The sequence below is a fragment of the Nycticebus coucang genome, chromosome 5 (assembly GCF_027406575.1).
Source record: "Nycticebus coucang isolate mNycCou1 chromosome 5, mNycCou1.pri, whole genome shotgun sequence".
NCBI lineage: Eukaryota > Metazoa > Chordata > Mammalia > Primates > Lorisidae > Nycticebus > Nycticebus coucang.
This window is the reverse complement of record NC_069784.1, coordinates 111,276,775-111,294,846: the sequence shown is the minus strand read 5'-3', so window position 1 is coordinate 111,294,846 and position 18,072 is coordinate 111,276,775. Positions and strand designations below refer to the sequence as shown.

General features: G+C 41.8%; 1 protein-coding gene across 1 annotated transcript in view; it reads left to right on the top strand.

Annotated features, from left to right (window-relative positions):
• The first annotated feature begins 4,455 nt into the window (after nucleotides 1-4,455).
• SGK1 (serum/glucocorticoid regulated kinase 1) overlaps nucleotides 4,456-18,072 on the top strand; it is a 148,107-nt gene continuing 134,490 nt past the window's right edge. Inside the window, exon 1 of the mRNA XM_053591341.1 lies at nucleotides 4,456-4,851. Coding sequence (XP_053447316.1) covers nucleotides 4,783-4,851 — 69 coding nt within the window. The 5' untranslated portion in view covers nucleotides 4,456-4,782. The remainder of the gene's footprint in view (nucleotides 4,852-18,072) is intronic.

The following is an 18,072-nucleotide window of genomic DNA, read 5'->3' as shown; positions in this document are numbered from 1 at the left end:
ACCTCTGCCTCCCAGAGTGCTAGGATTATAGGCGTGAGCTACACACCACCACTTCCACCCCCCAGCCCCACTGGGCCTACTTTATTGTTTATTACCTTTTGTGTTTTCCAGGGTGCTATAGATTAAAAAAAAAAATCACATTCTACTCAACAACTAAATGAATGTATCACACACAAACTTTTTTTTTTTTGAGACAGATCCTCAAGCTGTCACCCTGGGTTGAGTGCTGTGGCATCACAGCTCACAGCAACCTCCAACTCCTGGGCTCAAGTGATTCTCCTGCCTCTGCCTCCCAAATAGCTGGGACTACAGGCACCTGCCACAATGCCTGGCTATTTTTTGGTTGCAGTCATTGTTGTTTGGTGGGCCCAGGCTGGATGCAAACCTGCCAACTCAGGTGTATGTGGCTGGCGCCTTAGCCACTTGAGCCACAGGCGCCGACCCTCACACAAACATTTTAATCTATGGGAAGACAGACTTTCTTAAAAGTATTACAGCATTATATATCTCTTGCTTTAATAAAATCAAAATGTAGAGTTATTCATTGTTTTGCAAAGCTCTTTTTCACATGATTTGGTACTGACTATTGTACAAGGTAAGTGGAAAAGAGAAGCATCTTATATTATGATTTTACATACAAGGAAACTGAGACTCAGTGAGTTGAGAGCACTTGTTGAAGGTCACATAACTGGGGAGTGGAGGTTAGTGACAAGATCTTCCAAGTCAACATACCTTCTTTCCACTCCAGATGTATATTGGTGGTCAGTGCTACTCAGCTGCTTTATTATTTGTGTTATAGATTAACTAATACTTTTAGGAAGAAAAGTGGATGTATACCACAATAAAGCAAACAGAGATTCAAGAGATTCTTTTTAACATTAGGATTTTCCATACAAAAGAAGTGTCATCAGGGTAACAATGTCCTTGAGGCTTAAAAAGGAAGTGGTAAGACTGAGAGTCATTTGCTCTCACTAGAGCTCAGCCCATTGGATATGATGGGAGCTGACATAATGATTTAAGAATCTTAAAGGTATTTAATGATTCCTGCAAATGGTTCAGTGGCAGAGTTACCGATGTCGGCTCTACTTGGTTTTATATTTATTTTATTTGATAACCATTTATTGAGCACCTTAGCATGGTTTCCACATTCCACTGAGTATAGGAACTACAAAAATAAATAGGCATGTTTAATGAAAAAAAAAAAAAAAGAGACAGGTAAATGAATTAATTAGATTAAAACAAGTTTGGTGTATAAACAGAATGTTGCAAGAGTCCAGAGTTGTATTTTCATTATAAGCAGTAGCCCAGGTGCCTTTCTAAGTATTAACAATGGACATGTCGAAGGAGAGATTTAATAAGTAGCAGAGGGCCTACATGTGGGCAGTTTTATTTATGAAAACAGAGGTAAGACTGAATGAAAGTTGTCTTCTTTTCTCTGAGTAAACAACACAGTGCAGTTAACACATTTCTCTATTATTTTGTACTGACCAAAATATAGTACAAAATAATGGACTAGCAGATCTGGTCTATATATCTTTCCCTTCATCCACTGACCCCAACTCATTCTTCAAGGCCATGCACTAAAGGCCCAGGTGGCCGAGATGGCTCATGCCTGTAATTCCAGCACTCTGGGAGGCTGAGGCAGGTGGATTGTCTGAGTTGAGGAGTTCAAGACCAGCCTGAGCAAGAGCAAGACCCTGTCTCTAAAAAATAGTTGGGCCTTGTGGCTGGTGCCTATAATCCCAGCTACTTGGGAGGCTGAAGCAGGAGAATCACTTGAGCCCAAGAGTTGGAAGTTGCTGTGAGGTATGATGCCATGACCCTCTACTGAGAGTGACAAAGTAAGACTCTGTCTCAAAAAAAAAGGCTGTGCACAAACATTATCCTTAGGCCAACGGAGACTATGAAGGAGGGAAGGACCCCACTCACCCCACATCACTCTCTCCCCATCGAAAGTAAGGTGGTGTTAATCCAAACACACCAACACACACACACACAGACAGCAGGCCCACCTTATTTGAGGGAGCTATGTCCCAAGACCCCTAGTTGATGCCTGAAACCTTGCATATTACCAAACTCTATGATATCATGTTTTTTCCTATACATATATACATACTTATGATAAAGTCTCATTTATAAATTAGGCCCAGCAAGAGATTAACAGCAATAACTAATATTAAAATAAAATAATTACAATGATATTCTGTAATAAAGGTAATGTGAATATGGTCTTTCTTTCAAAATATCTTATGGTACCATATACACCAATTTTCAGACCACAGTTAATCTCAGGCAATTGAAACATTAAAAAGCAAAACCTTGGGTAAGAGGAGACAACTATATATATTATTCTTACCATACTGTGGCTTTTTTCTAGTAAGCTGTGGGTTCTTTAGTGACAGAAACCATTGATGTTTGGACTCAGGCCCTTCCATGAGATGCAGCGCAGAGTGGGTGAAAGTGGCAGCATCTTCAGGGGCTGGCGTGTAGTCAGAGGAGAGATATGTGTTTAGCTTTGTCTTCACCTACTCCCCTATCATCTCTTTAGCAATCTCGCTTCATCCCAAATAAATATACACCTAACCTGAAACCAATGTGCATGCTAGGCTAATGTGGAATCAAGGCAAAGCCCTTAGCACTAGATGGCTTAGCGAACCCTTCCTATAAATCGCTTACACTCAATAAATGTCTGTTAAAATACTTTTGGAAGAGTGGCAATGGGAGGTATGAGAAAGAACTTGAATGGCCATCATTTTTTTTAATGAGGTCCATTGAGGTATAATTTACAGGCAGCAAAATTTCCCCTTTTCCTATACAGAGTTTGATGATTTTTGACAAGTGCATAGTTATGTAACCACTACCATAATCATGAGAGAGAACATTTCTATCATCCCAAAATAATTTCCTTTGAACTACCATAATTTTAAACGAGCTCTTTAGAAGAACCTCAAAACCCATCAGAGTTGTCTATTACATAATGTGTCCTCATGTCTTGGACAACTTAATGCATCTCTCCAAAATGAAGTTTGTTTCCCCTGAGTTATCAAGCCATCATTTATAGTGGTGTTGCATTTTCTTTTTGGAAACCTCAAGACATTTAGCAAACAGGATTTCAGGGTAGTCCCCCCAAATCTGGCTAAACTATAGAGATTTATAATCAAATTCAACGAAACCAAAGCATTTCTTCTCCAAATAGCCTAATGTTTCTCTTCTGACCAGAGACTCCCATATAAATATTTTAGCGATGTTAAGTGTGTTATTTTTAATAAGGTGATTATTAGCTTCCTCGAGTTAGGATAATGCCTTTCCCTCATTTATCAATTATTTCCCTCATGGTAACTATGAAAAAGCATCTTGGGGACAGTTGATGCATTTGGATTTGCTTTGATTTATTAATTGAACGAAAGAGCAAACTAGTGACTGACTGAATAAATGAATGAGTGACTACGAGAATGAATGATGATCGCCTCCATTTTAAAGATGAGGCAGTGCCTGAAAGGCACAGTGGGGTCAGGTGACTGGCTGAAAGCCACACACTGGCGTGGTAGCCCTGCCTGATCAAATGCCAAATTTATTTTCTTTGCTTCACTTAGTTAGCTATAAACATTAGTTAAAAAAAAATCCCATAAAGTATCAACATTAAAGAGTAAAAATGGAAAAACAAGACACACACAATTAAATGGATTTTTAAAATGAATATGTAAAGGTAATACAAGTAAGAACGGGGGTGGGGTGGGTAAATTTTCATTTTTTAGGAAGAATGCTTCACTATTTTATTAATCAGACTTTGCTCTCATTCAATGGATCCAGGAACACTTTTTGATAATGTCCTTTGTAATTTTTCTTGGCATAAAAGACTTTTGCGTGTTCGTTGTGTTCTGTTTTAAAGACGGGTTTCTTCAGTGAAAAGGACACGATTACCTTCACCCTTGCCCACTACCTTACGACAAGTAAGGGGACGCTACAGTGAAAGACCGTCCATTGTTACACCTACGCCTGCACTTTATTTTGTTTTTCTGCACGTTTGGACAGATCAGGATTGGACGTGATTCTATTTCTGTTGAGAGGCTTTTTATTCAGGAATAGGTAGCAAAAGAATTCCGACGAACATAACACAAAAACGGCGTGCAATTTATATGAAACTGACTTACAGGGTCCTAACAGCAAAAAGAAGGAAGCTATTGAAGCGGCCCTGGGGGCTAGGGGGAGGGTGTCAACTGCTCTCCAGCGCGCCCTCTCCACATCCAGGCTCAGATCCTCTGCCTCCAGCCTCGCTTTCTCTCCCTCTGCCTCTCTGGCGCGGCTCCCCCTCCCTCCCTCTGGCTTCTGCTCTTTCTTACTCCTCTCCGCTGCTTAACTACAGCTCCCACTGGAACTTGCACAATCAAAAACAGCTCTCCTCTCCAGCAGCCTCCAGACGCGCATCACCTGGGGAAGAGCGAGCAGCCAGGTAGCCGGGGGCGGGGAGGGGACCCCGCTGCGGCTGCGGAGCGCAGAGCATCGCACCCGCCGGCCTCCAGGGTCCTGCAGCGGCGGCCGCCCGGGTTTCGGAGCAACGGAGCAACCATGGAAAGAGAAAAACCAGTGCCGGTGGCAACCGCAAGTGGGGAGAGCTTGCTGCAGTAGCTGGTGCTGCAGAATGTGTGAGTGAGGACCTGAGCCCCGCCAGCTTCTCCATCCCGCTCCGGCTTCATTGACTGTCTCCAGGAGGGAAACCTGGGCGCACTAGCCAGGCGGGGGTGCCACCCTGGATCTCTAACTGTGAACTCCCGACTGTGGAAAATGGTAAACAAAGACATGAATGGATTCCCAGTCAAGAAATGCTCAGCCTTCCAATTTTTTAAGAAGCGGGTAAGGACAGGTTTTGTTTGTTTCTTTTGTTTTCTGTGCTTCCCTTAAATGCCTTTGGACGTTTGCCTGGAGTAAGCCTGAGGTTTTGTTGCTAGACCCTCCACGTAAGCGGGGCTTCTGGCAGCCGTGGTCGAGCTGGGAAACGTACCTGCCCTGGTCCTAATTTGTTGGCAGAGGGGGTGGGGGCTAAGAAGAGTTGCATTGGGAGGAGGGGGTTGGGCCGAGATGTCTTAAAGAGGGTTTGGGCTGGGAGTGGGGATTTCTCAATCAAAGCCACAACGAAGATTACAAGGCAGTTTCTAAGGGAATCGGCCGGAGTACGGTTACGGCTAGTCATTCAGGCAGGGGCTAATTTAGTAGCTCCCCCTCTCTCTTATCTCTGAAGGGTTCAACTTTTCCACACCTCTCATCCGCTCAGTTCCTCAAGTGCTGCGTTATCATCTTCATTCGTCAGAAGCAGCAGCTTCTGCCTTCCCAAATCCATTCAGCCAATAATTGGCTGTGTCTCTATCTATGGTATAAATAGCAAAGAATGACCTTTTCCAGAAATGATGGAATCCAGCACTTAAAATCCTCTATCTCAAGTTGTCTCAACTCAATTTTGCTTTTGCTTGGCATAACTGCCTTTTTTTTTTTTTTTTTACAAAGAGAGAGCAGTGGCTGGTCTGCATTTAAGTGATAATTCAGGATTATGCTGCTATATGCATTTGTTCTTAAACTTCTTCATAGTATTAATAATGTTACATTGGTTGTAAATGAGCCAAAAAAGATTTTTCTTTTCTTTCTTTTTTGTAAGCTACACAATAAACTTAGTTCATTGTGATGGCCACACTGGGGGTCTGTATAAATTTGCAAATTTATACACCAGTAGGAGGTAAGAAATGCTTGATTGTTAAGGGAATGAAGACTGGCATTCTTGTGGAGAGTGTTTCTTAAGCACGGAAACATCCTCCAGCCCTCAACTTCCCCATCCTATTAAATACTTTATGGCAAGTCCATCAAAATGGTTCTCTCCATTCATTCTTCCTTCCCTTCATTGAGGTCCTTTATGTGCCATGCCTGAAACCCTGAAACGCAACCCTTCAGTTTACTCACCAACAGAACACAATGAATTACAGGCTTGGCTGAACTACCTCCCTGCACCAAATGGGTAAGCTGGGAGGACAGGCCCAGAGACAGCATGTCAGGACCAGCCAGAGGGCTGGCAGGGCCTCCTCAGGAACCTTGACTCAGACTCATCAGTAAATCAAAATCTTCTGTGAAGTCTGTGGGCCAAAACATAAATATTAAAAACAAAACAAACAAACAGAAAGCCCTGTCCTGACCACTGCTGTTGGAGCAGGAACCCCAGGTGAGACCCCATACTACTGGAGTCTGCAAGCTAAATGAAACAAAGTGCAACTTCACAGAGCTCTACAATGCTGCTTGGTTTTCCCCATAGCAAAAATACTTCTCTTCAAGGGAAAGGTCCTTTGTGAAGACTAATTTCCACTAATGGAAAAATGTTTGGTTAATAAAAAATGCCATAGCCTATTATTCAGGACTTAAACTCTACTCCCTTTTAATGAATTTTTTTGGTGGTATTGGGGGTATTCTAAAACTCTTCAATCAGAAAGCCTTAATCAACTAAGTAGTTGTCACATAGATTTGTTTAAGTTATCTTTTATTTGCTATCAAAATGTACTAATGGAAATACTAATTTACCATCTGATTTTGTTTTGATTAAAAACATAATTTAGGGCGGCACCTGTAGCTCAAAAGAGTAGGGCGCCGGCCCCATATGCTGGAGGTGGTGGGTTCAAACACGGCCCCTGCCAAAAACTGCAAAAAATCCCCATAATTTACCAATAGATTTCAGTTGGTCCCTCTGTAGACCTTGAAGGTTGCAATGAACAAGTCAGGGTACTGTTATCTTACCTGAGTACCTGCAAGGAGAAAGAAGTTTGCACCATGATAACTGGCAGGCAACTTCATCTGCCCTCCATCCCGTCTGTCAGTTGCTAGAGATAGAGTCAGAAATCCTCCCAGGGATAAACCCCTTGGTTCATCTCTGTTTTGGTGTATTCTATAAGTTCTGTGTTCTGAATGTTCATTTCAGTTCGTACTATGACTTTGCTTTTGGTTTTACTTTTTTGGTTTTGAATTATACAATAAATATGTGAAGTGTTCAAACAATTCTAAGATATATCCCATATATCTCACCTCCTCTCCAACCTTCCCCAGATGTAACTGTTACATTGATGTTCACACTCCCCAGACCTTTTCTATGTATTTGCATACACACTCATATACTAGAATGCCTTTGTTTTCAGCTAAGAATAATCCATTTTTTTTAGATTCTATTATTGAAGTTCCACACATTTCTGCATATTTTATTTTTAACCTAGCTACACAGTCTTACAAAGTGAATCTTTGTCCATTGCCTCCATTAAACTATGAATAGATCTTCGGAAAAAAAAAAAACAAACACCATAGAATCTTTTAGGGCTCAATAAAAAGAATGAGGTTTGGACCCAAATTTAAACAGTTCAAATTTTAGAAGGCTTAAACAGTGCTTCCTATACCTCTGAGACATTTTCCAAAGGGCACGTAAGAAGCTGGCAGAAGAGAATGTAGATTCTCTATGTAGATTCTCTGCTCTCACGGCTGTCTGCCAGACCCCAGTTTTTTGTGCTATGTTCTAGGTGCCAAAGGCCAAGCGTCTTACGTGTATTGGCTCACTTCATCCTCCTAGTAACCTTATGAAGTAAGAAAAATTAGTAAACATGCAACGCGTTGCTTAGAGAGATTAAACAACTGGCCCAAGGTCATATAACTAAAAAGCAGCAGAGCTAAAATGTAGGCCATTTTTGATTCACAGGCAGTATTCTTAACCTATACTTTTTGATTTCAAACCACCCTCTCCCCACCCTTTTTTTCTTTTCCCTTTTTCTTTTCTAAGTGAAATCTTTATGCCACTACTCAATTTATCAACCCCATTAAGGCAGCCAAGCCTCAGCACACAAACCTCTCTTGCAGCTCCTCCCTACCCTTCAGTAGTGAAAGTGGCTGGAGGCAGCTCCCGGGAACCCAGAGTCCAGGAACAGTCTGAGGAAAGGCAGGCAGCGCTGATGCTTCTTCAAAATGTCTTAAGATTTATGCTTTTTACCCTCATGTTTTAAAAGCTCAACTAAATCAGCTTAATGTCATTTAGCTGAGAATTGATAAACTACCCTAGGTTAGAGCTCTCCTTTCATTCTCTACGTGTTCCTGATAAATTAGCATCAGATGTATGTGGATTATATTTTGTTCTTAGAGTCTCCAAAAATTCATTTACGATGAATAGAAAAATGTCCTTATCAGTTTTATTCTCATAATCCAAGAGCTCTAAAAGTTATCAATCCTGCTAAAGGTAATCCATTTTCGTGGATTTAAAGATTTGTTCCATTCATGGCTCAGATCCCTACATAATGACTCAGAAAATACAAACAAATGACATTGTCTACAACTTGATAATCCTTTCTGGAAATACAGTAGGTATGTAAATCTATAGCCATGATTACATTACCTTTTTATAAAGATTTCCAATGTTATCTAGCCTATAGAATTTTGGATTTGGAATGAACCTGAGAAATTCTCTCACTGACTGACCTCTCCCTTTCAAAGATAAGGGATCTGAGAGCCTAGAAGGTGAATCATCTATCAAGGTAGAATGGGACTAAGTTAAGCCTTCTGATTCAGGTTTTCATTTCCAGCTCTAGCGTGTTTTCCTCTCCACTGGGCCATCAAACTGGTCAAGTGCTTCATGCCTCATTCATTCCTTTTTGAACAAATAAAGTAGAGACCAGGAGTAGTGGCTCACGCCCGTAATTCTAGCATTCTGGGAGGCCAAGGCAAGAGGATCCCTTGAGTTCAGGAGTTTGAGACCAGCTGGAGCGAGACCCCCCTCTCTACTAAAAATAGAAAAATTAGTTAGGCATCATGTGGTCCCGGCTACTTGGGAGGCTGAGGCAGGAAGATTGTTTGAACCCAAGAGCTATGATGACACCACTGCGTCCCTGCTTGGGCAACAGAGTGAGACTCTGTTTCAACAACAACAACAAAAGGACCTTCCTGCCCTTTGGTGGCTACAAGGAATAAACAGTCCTAAGGGGCTGTGAGCTGTGCTGTGGGAGTACGCCCAGGAGGATTTAAACAGCTCCAATTTTAGTAAATTCCGTAGAAGCCGCTGGAGTTTCCACCATGGATCTAGGAGGAAGTATGATCAAAACTGTGTTGAAGAAATCTAAAGCAGAACTTCTGATTTGCTGGAGAGCCTTCCTACTGCCCTCAGCGGTCACTTGGAAAACAAGACCTGTCCATAGCGAGGGCGGGCTGTTATAGCAATGTACGTAGGGGTTGGTGGTGTCGGGCTGACTACCCAAATTTGAATTCTGGATATGCCTCTTTCCAGCTCAATGACCTTTAGCAAGTTACTGAACCTCTGTGACCCTCAGTTTCCTTGGCCATGAAATGGGCATCATGGGGTGATTATGAGGGTTCCAAATAAAGTGCCTCAAACAGTGCTTGAGCATTATTAAACACTTCGTAATGTTGCCCTCTGAGAGGATGTCAAAGACTTCCCATCGGGAAAGGATCTTTATCATTCCGATGTGGTTGCTTTAAGCAGACGTGATAGAACAATACAAGGGGAATCAAATGTAAAGGGATGCTGTCTATGCACTTATGAAGAATACCCACTTCAGAGGAGCTTAATCTTATTTCTCAGTTCTGCACAAGTAAACATCTTGTCCAGGCTGAAGCCCTTTCCTTTGTTGGGGGGCCAGAGCAGTGGCACCACTTCACTTGTCTGAGCTCTGCCCTAGACTATTTGATGTAGACAGGCAGGTAGGGTATACAGAGGCTCAGGACAGGGACTGCAGAGCCTGGCACTCTGATCCAAATCCTGATCCTGCCACTAACTAGCTGTGTGTGACTTGGAGGCTAGTTCCTTACCCTCGGTATACCCTAGTTTCTTCATGTGTGAAAGCAAGATAATAATAGTAACTATCTTAGGACTTTTGTGTGTGATGATTTAAATGTGTAATATACTTAAAACTGATAGTTATTGTAATAGCTGGTGTTACTAAAGAACAATACAAGGAATTGTTCAAATGCTCATAAACATGAAATATTGAGTCAAGACAGAAGGATCTAATCAAGAGGGTATTCATTCAGCTGAGTGAAGACAAAAACTATTATCTTGTGCCCATTTTGTTTTGGGTCTTTTTTTGTTTTTGTTTTTTTTTTTGAGACAGAGTCTCACTCTTTTGCCTAGGCCAGAGTGCCATGGCATCAGCCTAGTTCATAGCCACCTCAAACTCTTGGGTTCAAGGGATTCTCCTGCCTCAGCTTCCTGAGTACGTAGGACTACAGGCACTGGCTGTTTTTTCTGTTTTTAGTAGCGATGGGGTCTCACTCTTGCTTAGGCTGATCTTGAACTCCTGAGCTCAAGGCATCCTCCTGCCTCAGCCTCCCACAGTGCTAGGATTACAGGTGTGAGCCACTGCACCTGGCCTGGCAGGAAAGTTCTTAAGGACAGAGAACTGGTTACCTAGTTCATTATATCCTCTACTTGTGAAGCCATATTTGTTAAATAAAAAAAAATCTAAAATAAATGAGTGTATCCTGACATTGACTCGTCCCGGGGTCTCTGCCTTCTCCTTCCTCCTCCTCCTTTCCTTACAGAATGTCTCAAAAGGACATAGGCAACCAGATATCTTGGAATGTGTTTAGCACGAGTGGGAGAAAAAGACCTCGTGTGTGTAGAAAGAGGTGGTCAATATGTACAGCATAATTTGTAAAATTTTGCAGTTAGTATTTTTGTAAATAAAGGTACATTTAACTACAATTTCCCATTTTCCCTATGTATGAGTACTTTGGGGGTATGCTGTAAACAGATAAATGACTTAGGAATCCAGCACATTTTAATTCTCTCTATATTTGGATATAGATTATATATAAACGGAGACTGAAACATAACTTAAATCTAGCTCGAAGGCCAGTTATGGTGACTACCCCTTCACATCTGCAGGCACCGACCTCAGGGTATTTGCTGACCCAATGCTCACACTACAACTTCTCCTCCATAGTGTTTTTCCCGTTAGGCCAGACAAGACAGACAGAGTAGAAATTCACTAATTTTTTTTTTTAATTTTACATTACCATAAAATCACCACTTCAATACTATGTAGCATCTACATTGTGTAGTCTCCCACCTAGAATCCTGCAAGTGTCTTTCCAATTACTATTTTCCCCCATTTTTCAGTGTGGTCCTGGACCATGGGGTGTTAAGAAGAGTTTTTCCACTCCAATCACTTAGTTGAAGCTTTGGACCAGGAGCAAAGTAGGGTGACTGAATTTGTCAGAGGTGGGGGATGCGTTTCCAACACTGCACAATGCGGGTGATGAGCATTCTTATGAAATAGCTATTTTGTCTCCGCACCAGTTCTTGCAAAAGTCCTACCAGAAGTTCTTACTCTGCTATAGTGCTTGGGAAAGAAAGACTTTGAATGGAATCCTAGCACTTTGGGAGGCGGAGGTGGGTGGATTGCTTGAACTCAGGAGATCAAGACCAGCCTGAGCAAGACTGAGGCCCCATCTCTACCAAAAATAGAAAAACTAGCCAGGTGTTGTAGCAGGCACCTGTAGTCCCAGCTCCTCAGGAGGCGGAGGCAAGAGGATCGCTTGAGCCAAGAGTTTGAGGTTGCTGTGAGCTATGATGCCACGGAACCCCACCCAGGGCTATAGGGGAAGGTAGGAAGGGAGGGAGGGAAGGAGGCAGGGAGGGACTAAGGAAGGAAGGAATGAAATTTGAATGGGGAATGTAGCAGAGTTCCTTGAGACCCTACTCAGTTTTTTAAAGAATTTGTGCTAATGTGTTGCTACTGTATATAACACGGGAGCCAGAGGTATTCTGAGGTCACACATATTTTGTGATCTGTAAGTGCTTTATAGGGTAAAGCAAAGCTAAAGTGAAGGGTGGGCGTGGGGACAGTCATCAGAAAGAATGTTTCCATTTGGAGATTTCTGATCGTGAAAGCGTAAGGGGAGGAACTGTAACGGGAATTGGATCAATAGAAAAGTTTAATTAGTAATTTAGGTCAAGCTAAAGATAGTTCACTAGAGGAAATAGTATAGAAGCATATTTTTAAAGTGTGTTTTTTTAATACATACTAGTTAATTTTTTTTTTTTTTAGAAATAAGTCCAAGAAGTAAAGTGGTAAATATCAACATTCCTAACACTGCCAGAGAAGACTCCTGACTTAAGAGTGGGTGCTGTTTCTAGCCTGCTAATGAAAGCCAGAGATCCTAGCTTGTCAGCTTGCCCGAGTGGGGGATGAAGACTTTACCCATTCCGTGGGGTTTACGAATGTTAAGTTCACAGGCAACTTCCTCAAAGGGCTTTGACCGCAGGAATACGCACTATCCCTGTCGAAGTCCACAGCCTTTCCATTGGGAAAGCAAACTGCCCTGGCCTCTAGCTTCATTGTGTTTTCCCGGCCCAGGAACTAGGACCCCTGCAGAGACCTGCCTTGGTCCTTGGTGTAAGAGCAAGCTCACCCAGCAAGTGCCCAGGTGTCTGTGACAGACTATACAGTGATGCCAGCAAATTTATGTGAGGCAGGAAGAGGGCAGGAAAAGAAAAATAGACTACAGCGCAAGGTAGGTGCTGGCTGGCCCCTCCTGCAGTTCGCCCAGGCCTTGCGACTATAGTATGTTTGCTCTCACACTTAGTGCTCTGCAGCTTTCTGAAATGACATCATAAGTATTTACAACGTAGAGAAATGAAAATCAAAGATGTGACTACAGCAGGAGGAGACTCTTCAACTTGGTACTGCAAGCTGCCAAAATAGTACTCTAATTGCTTTTTAGGGCCTGCTGTGACATTTTCTGGGGAGAGTTCACTCAGCCACTTCTGTAGCATTACAGTCACCTTGGCCTCTTTTCCTAGGTCAGGGCATTCACCCAAAATGCCATTTGCTTCAGGAAATGACTGGTCATGTGGTTCTTCCTTCTCTCTTCCTTTTCTCTTTCTCTCTCTCTCTGTCTCTCTCATCTCTGGCAAATAAGCTCACAGCAAGACAGAAGGGAAATAAAGCATGGAGTGAAATACCTCTAGATCTGTGCCAATAGAAAACAGAAAATTCATGTTCTAACCCAGTGGCTTCAGGAACATCTTGCTATTTCTGAGTTTGTAGAGTGAAGTCAGCCAGTATGAAAGAACTCGATAGTTCAAAGACTTTAGTCTCTAAAAATAGAGAGGGAGGGTAATTTCCCCCAAATAGTTAAAACATATTTGTACTCAAGTTCCTGCAGGACCAAACTTAAAATATGCCAAGGAGGAGAAAAAATGAAAGTTAATAGTTTGAGAATTAAGTATAAATAAGTATTTGCAATGCTTAATATTCACAAATATGATCTTTTTCATAGAATGATTTTTCTGAAAATCAGCTGAATTTCCTTTGAATCCTGAATTTTTCTAGGCCAGTACTCAATTTGGGTTATATTGTAGGAAAATAATTATAGGGGGAAACACTATCAGTATGTAGCTTCCAGGGTGATTAAAAAGATCGAAATAAGGTTAAGTACTGAAACAGTAGGGAGGTAGTGTAAAAATAAAGACATTAAAAAGAATCCTCTTCAGAGATTCATATAGCTTCTCTGAAACCTCAAATACAAACATCCTGAGGGCTGGACCTTGTCTGTCTTGCTCTGTCTGTTTATCTTTTGCATAGTAGACCCTCAATAATACATACTTGAGGAATCAATAAAAACAATTTAATCAAGAGGCCTGAGGAAGTGGTATCACATGTAATAGTAATATTATTACTTGGTTAAATAGGGAGAGTATTAGGGCTGGGCATGGTGGTTCATGCCTGTAAGCCTATAGCACCTTGGGAGTCCGAGATGGGTGGAATGCTTGAGCCAGAGCGAGAACCCACCTCTAAGAATGGCCGGGTGTATGTGGTGGGCTGTAGTCCGAGCTACTCAGGAGGCTGAGGCAAGAGAATTGCTTGAGCCCAAGAGTCTAAGGTTGCTGTGAGCTGTGATGCCACAGCACACTACCAGGGTCGACAAAGTAAGACTGTTTCTCAAAAAAATAAAAATAAATAGAGTAAGTAAGGGAGGAAGAAAAGTAAGAATTTTTTTTTTTTTAATCTTGGAGTGATTAACACTGATTTCAATTATATATGAATTCTGCATCTATGGATTCAACTAACCATAGATGAAAAATATTTATGTGGGCCGGGCACAGTGGCTCATGCCTGTAATCCTAGTGCGCTGGGAGGCCCAGGCAAGAGGAGCCTTTGAGCTCAGGAGTTTGAGATTAGCCTGAGCAAGAGGGGGACCTCATCTCTACTCAAAATAGAAAAAATTAGTCAGACATTATGGTGGCATGTGGCTATAGTCCCAGCTAGGGAGGCCGAGGCAGGAGGTTGAGGCAGGAGGATTGCTGGAACCAAGGAGTTTGAGGTTGCTGTGAACTAGGTTGACACAACAGCACTCTAGCCTGGGCAACAGAGTGAGACTATGTCTCAAAAAACAAAAACAAACACCCCCCCCCACCAAATATTAATGAAATGGCTGATCCTAGTAGAGTGGTGTTTACAACTAATTGATCACAGCTAGTTACAGATTCCTTTGTTCCTTCTCCACTCCCACTGCTTCCCTTGACTAGCCTTTAAAAAAAAAATTCATGAGGGCAGCGCCTGTGGCTCAGTCGGTAAGGCGCCGGCCCCATATACCGAGGGTGACGGGTTCAAACCCGGCCCCGGCCAAACTGCAAACCAAAAAATAGCCGGGCGTTGTGGCGGGCGCCTGTAGTCCCAGCTACTCGGAAGGCTGAGGCAACAGAATCGCTTAAGCCCAGGAGTTGGAGGTTGCTGTGAGCTGTGTGAGGCCACGGCACTCTACCGAGGGCCATAAAGTGAGACTCTGTCTCTACAAAAAAAAAAAAAAAAATTCATGAAAAAAATGAACGTTTGCATCTGTATCTAACACATGGACTTTTTTCCTTGTCATTATTCCCTAAATACTACAGTGTAACAACTGTTCATAGAGCATTTACATTGCATTCGTTATTATAAGTAATCTGGAGGTGATTTAAAGCATATAGGAGCATATGTGTAGGTTATATGCAAATATGCCATTTTATATAAGGGACTCCAGCATGCATGGGTTTGGTATCTGCAAGGGTTCTGGAACCAATCTTCCAAGGATACCAAGGTATGATCCCAGGAGACAGCTGTAAGAACAATATATAAATAAATTTCTCCAAAAACATCAATATATATAATTGCTTTCTTTTTCAACCACTTGCCCTCAAAGATTAAATGTTACCTCGTAAAAACTAGGACTTAGAATTCATTGTATAGAGGACCTTAGTTATCCGCTTTAGCAAAGCAGTCATATCTATTTGTCTATTAGTCAACTTTTACATAAAAGGGCCCACACCTATACATTGTCACTAATGAGGTGATTAAAGCCGTTGCTCATAATTGGTTTTCTTGTACAAAATGAACACATTAAATATATCACTTGAGATTATCTCTTCAGAGCTAATCTCAATCTGATGGAACTGCAGAATGTGGAATTATTTTTTGTCTGCTACCTTGGCAGTTATGTCTTACCCTATATTTCATTCTATTCCAAAATTCAGACCAATGCAAATTTCTTTTTGTTGTTGTTGTAGTTTTGGTTGGAGGTCGGGTTTGAACCCACCACCCTATTTCCCGAGCCACAGCCACTGCCCTCAATGCAAATTTCTTAGCGCTTGAGCCACAGGCGCCGACCTCAGTGCAAATTTCTTATGTGTCTTCTTCTCTAAAGTCATTATCCCACAAAAAACAGAATCAGAATTTATTTAAAATTAGCGTTCTAATTCCCCTCCACGCGCGCACACCTTTTTGTATTCTCAGCACCAGCCAACATGAATTGAGCACCTTTGTCTCAGACGTTATGGTGGGAAGCTGAAAAAAATTACAGCTTCCTTCATTCTCCCCAGTCTACTTCTGCCCCAGAAACTTGAACTGTATCCCCCGTGACATGACTTTTATAGCTCCCGGTACCATTTTTTTATAGGAACCTGTCCATTGTAATTGCACATTGGTATAACCATTTAATTAATGTCCGCAGTGTTAATTAATGTCCTCCTGGACTATGCTCTCTATGAGGGCAGAGACCTTCATTCTCTTTTAGTTTGCAATTATACCTTCAAAGTCTGATTCCTGGAGAGTTATCAATAAATAGTTGTTGAAACAAAAAGCTAAAAATTTATGAAATTCTGGTCTATGGAAGAGAGAGGAAGGGAATTTATCTAAAAACCCACATAGAAATTAAAACTCTTTTGTTCTATTTTGGTTTATGTTAAAATTTCCTCATTTGAGACACCTCTGTATTTTATTTTACTTTATTTTTCAGATAGAGTTACACTCTGTCACCCAGTCTAAAGTCCGGTGGCGGCACATAGCTGATAGAAACTTCAAACTCTTGGGCTCAAGCAAACCTCTTGCCTCAGCTTCTGAGTAGCTGGGACTACAGGTGCCACCCTGCCTGGCTAGTTTTTCTATTTTTAGTAGAGATAGGATCTCACTCTTGCTCAGGCTGGTCTGGAACTCCTGAGCACAAGCAATCCTCCCTCCTCAGCCTCCCATAGTGCTGGGATTACAGGTCTGAGCCACCACACCCGGCCTACGTGCATATTTTAAATAACATCTCTTCTGAAGCCATTTATTTTCTATCATTCACTTATCGATCGTGTAATAAATTGCTCTTATGATTTAGTAGTTGATTAAAGACTTTTCTTTTTTGAAAGAAATCACATTTAGCATGTGATAGTCCCTTAAATTTGCCTCAGTTGCCAGGAAACTCAAAGCTAAATGTAAAGGTAAATTTCAGTGAGCAAATTAGACAAGTCTTTAGAAATTAACTTTTCATTCACTGAATTTAGTTTTAATCTTATATATTTTTTAACATTGGAACTCTCCTGTTACGTATATCTCATTGTAAACTGCCTCAGATGTTTTGAAGGTAAAAGCAAAAAGCAACTCTCAAGGACTAGTTCTGACAGCTCAGCGCCTGTAGCTCAAGCAGCTAAGGTGCCAGCCACATACACCAGAGCCGGAGGGTTCGAATCCAGCCCAGGCCTGCCAAACAACAATGACAACTGCAACCAATGAAAAAAAAAAAAATAGCCGGACGTTGTGGCGGGTGCCTGTAGTCCCAGCTACTTGGGAGGCTGAGGCAAGAGAATCACTTAAGCCCAGGAGTTGAGCTGTGATGCCATGGCACTCTACCCAGGGCAACAGCTTGAGGCTCTGTCTCAAAAAAAAAAAAAACAAGGACTAGTTCTGAATATTATATGTAGATAATCATTATACTAGTGCATTACTGAGATGCAAGCAGCACACAGAAGTAATGGAGTCCTAAAATACAAAGGGAGCTGGGCCCTATTGCTCAGTGGTTACCGTGCTGACCTTGCACACCATGGGTGATGAGTTCAAATCTCACCTGGGCTAATTAACTAAAATGTGAAGTGTTGTTCTGTTAGTTTTTACTAGCTTTCCTTCTTGAAAATGTTTGCTTCAGACTAGATAAAATTAATCATTGAACTAGAGCTAACCCTTAAACTGTAGGTTTATTATCATAGATACACAAAATAAGCCATTTGGACTCAAGGTAGAACTATAGCAATGTTTCTGTTTATCCCACCAAAATATAGTATATTGTCCAAAATGTATCCAGCTCTACTAAATTTATGTTACCTATTGTTGCATAGAAAACTACTCAAAATTTGGTAATCAAGGGCAGCACCTGTGGCTCAAAGGAGTAGCAGGCTGGCCCCATATGCCAGAGGTGTCAGGTTCAAACCCAGCCCCAGCCAAAAACTTCAAAAAAAAAAAATTGGTGATCAAAAACAACCACCATTTATTTGCTAATGATTCTGTGGTTAAGGAATTTGGTTTGGTTCATTCTGATGGTTCTGTGACCTTCGCTGGGTCTTCCCTTGGCTTCATTCAGCCCGTGGCTGGGCCGAGCCAGGAAGTCCACGAAAGCTTCACTCTCACGGTTGGAGCCTCAGTGTTTCTCTCTCTGGTGGCTTGAGCTTCCTCACAACATCATGGTCACACTTCTTTGATGGCTTGTGGCCTCTAAGAGGGAGAGTTTTAAGAGAGCTGCGGGAAGCCGAAGATCTCCTAA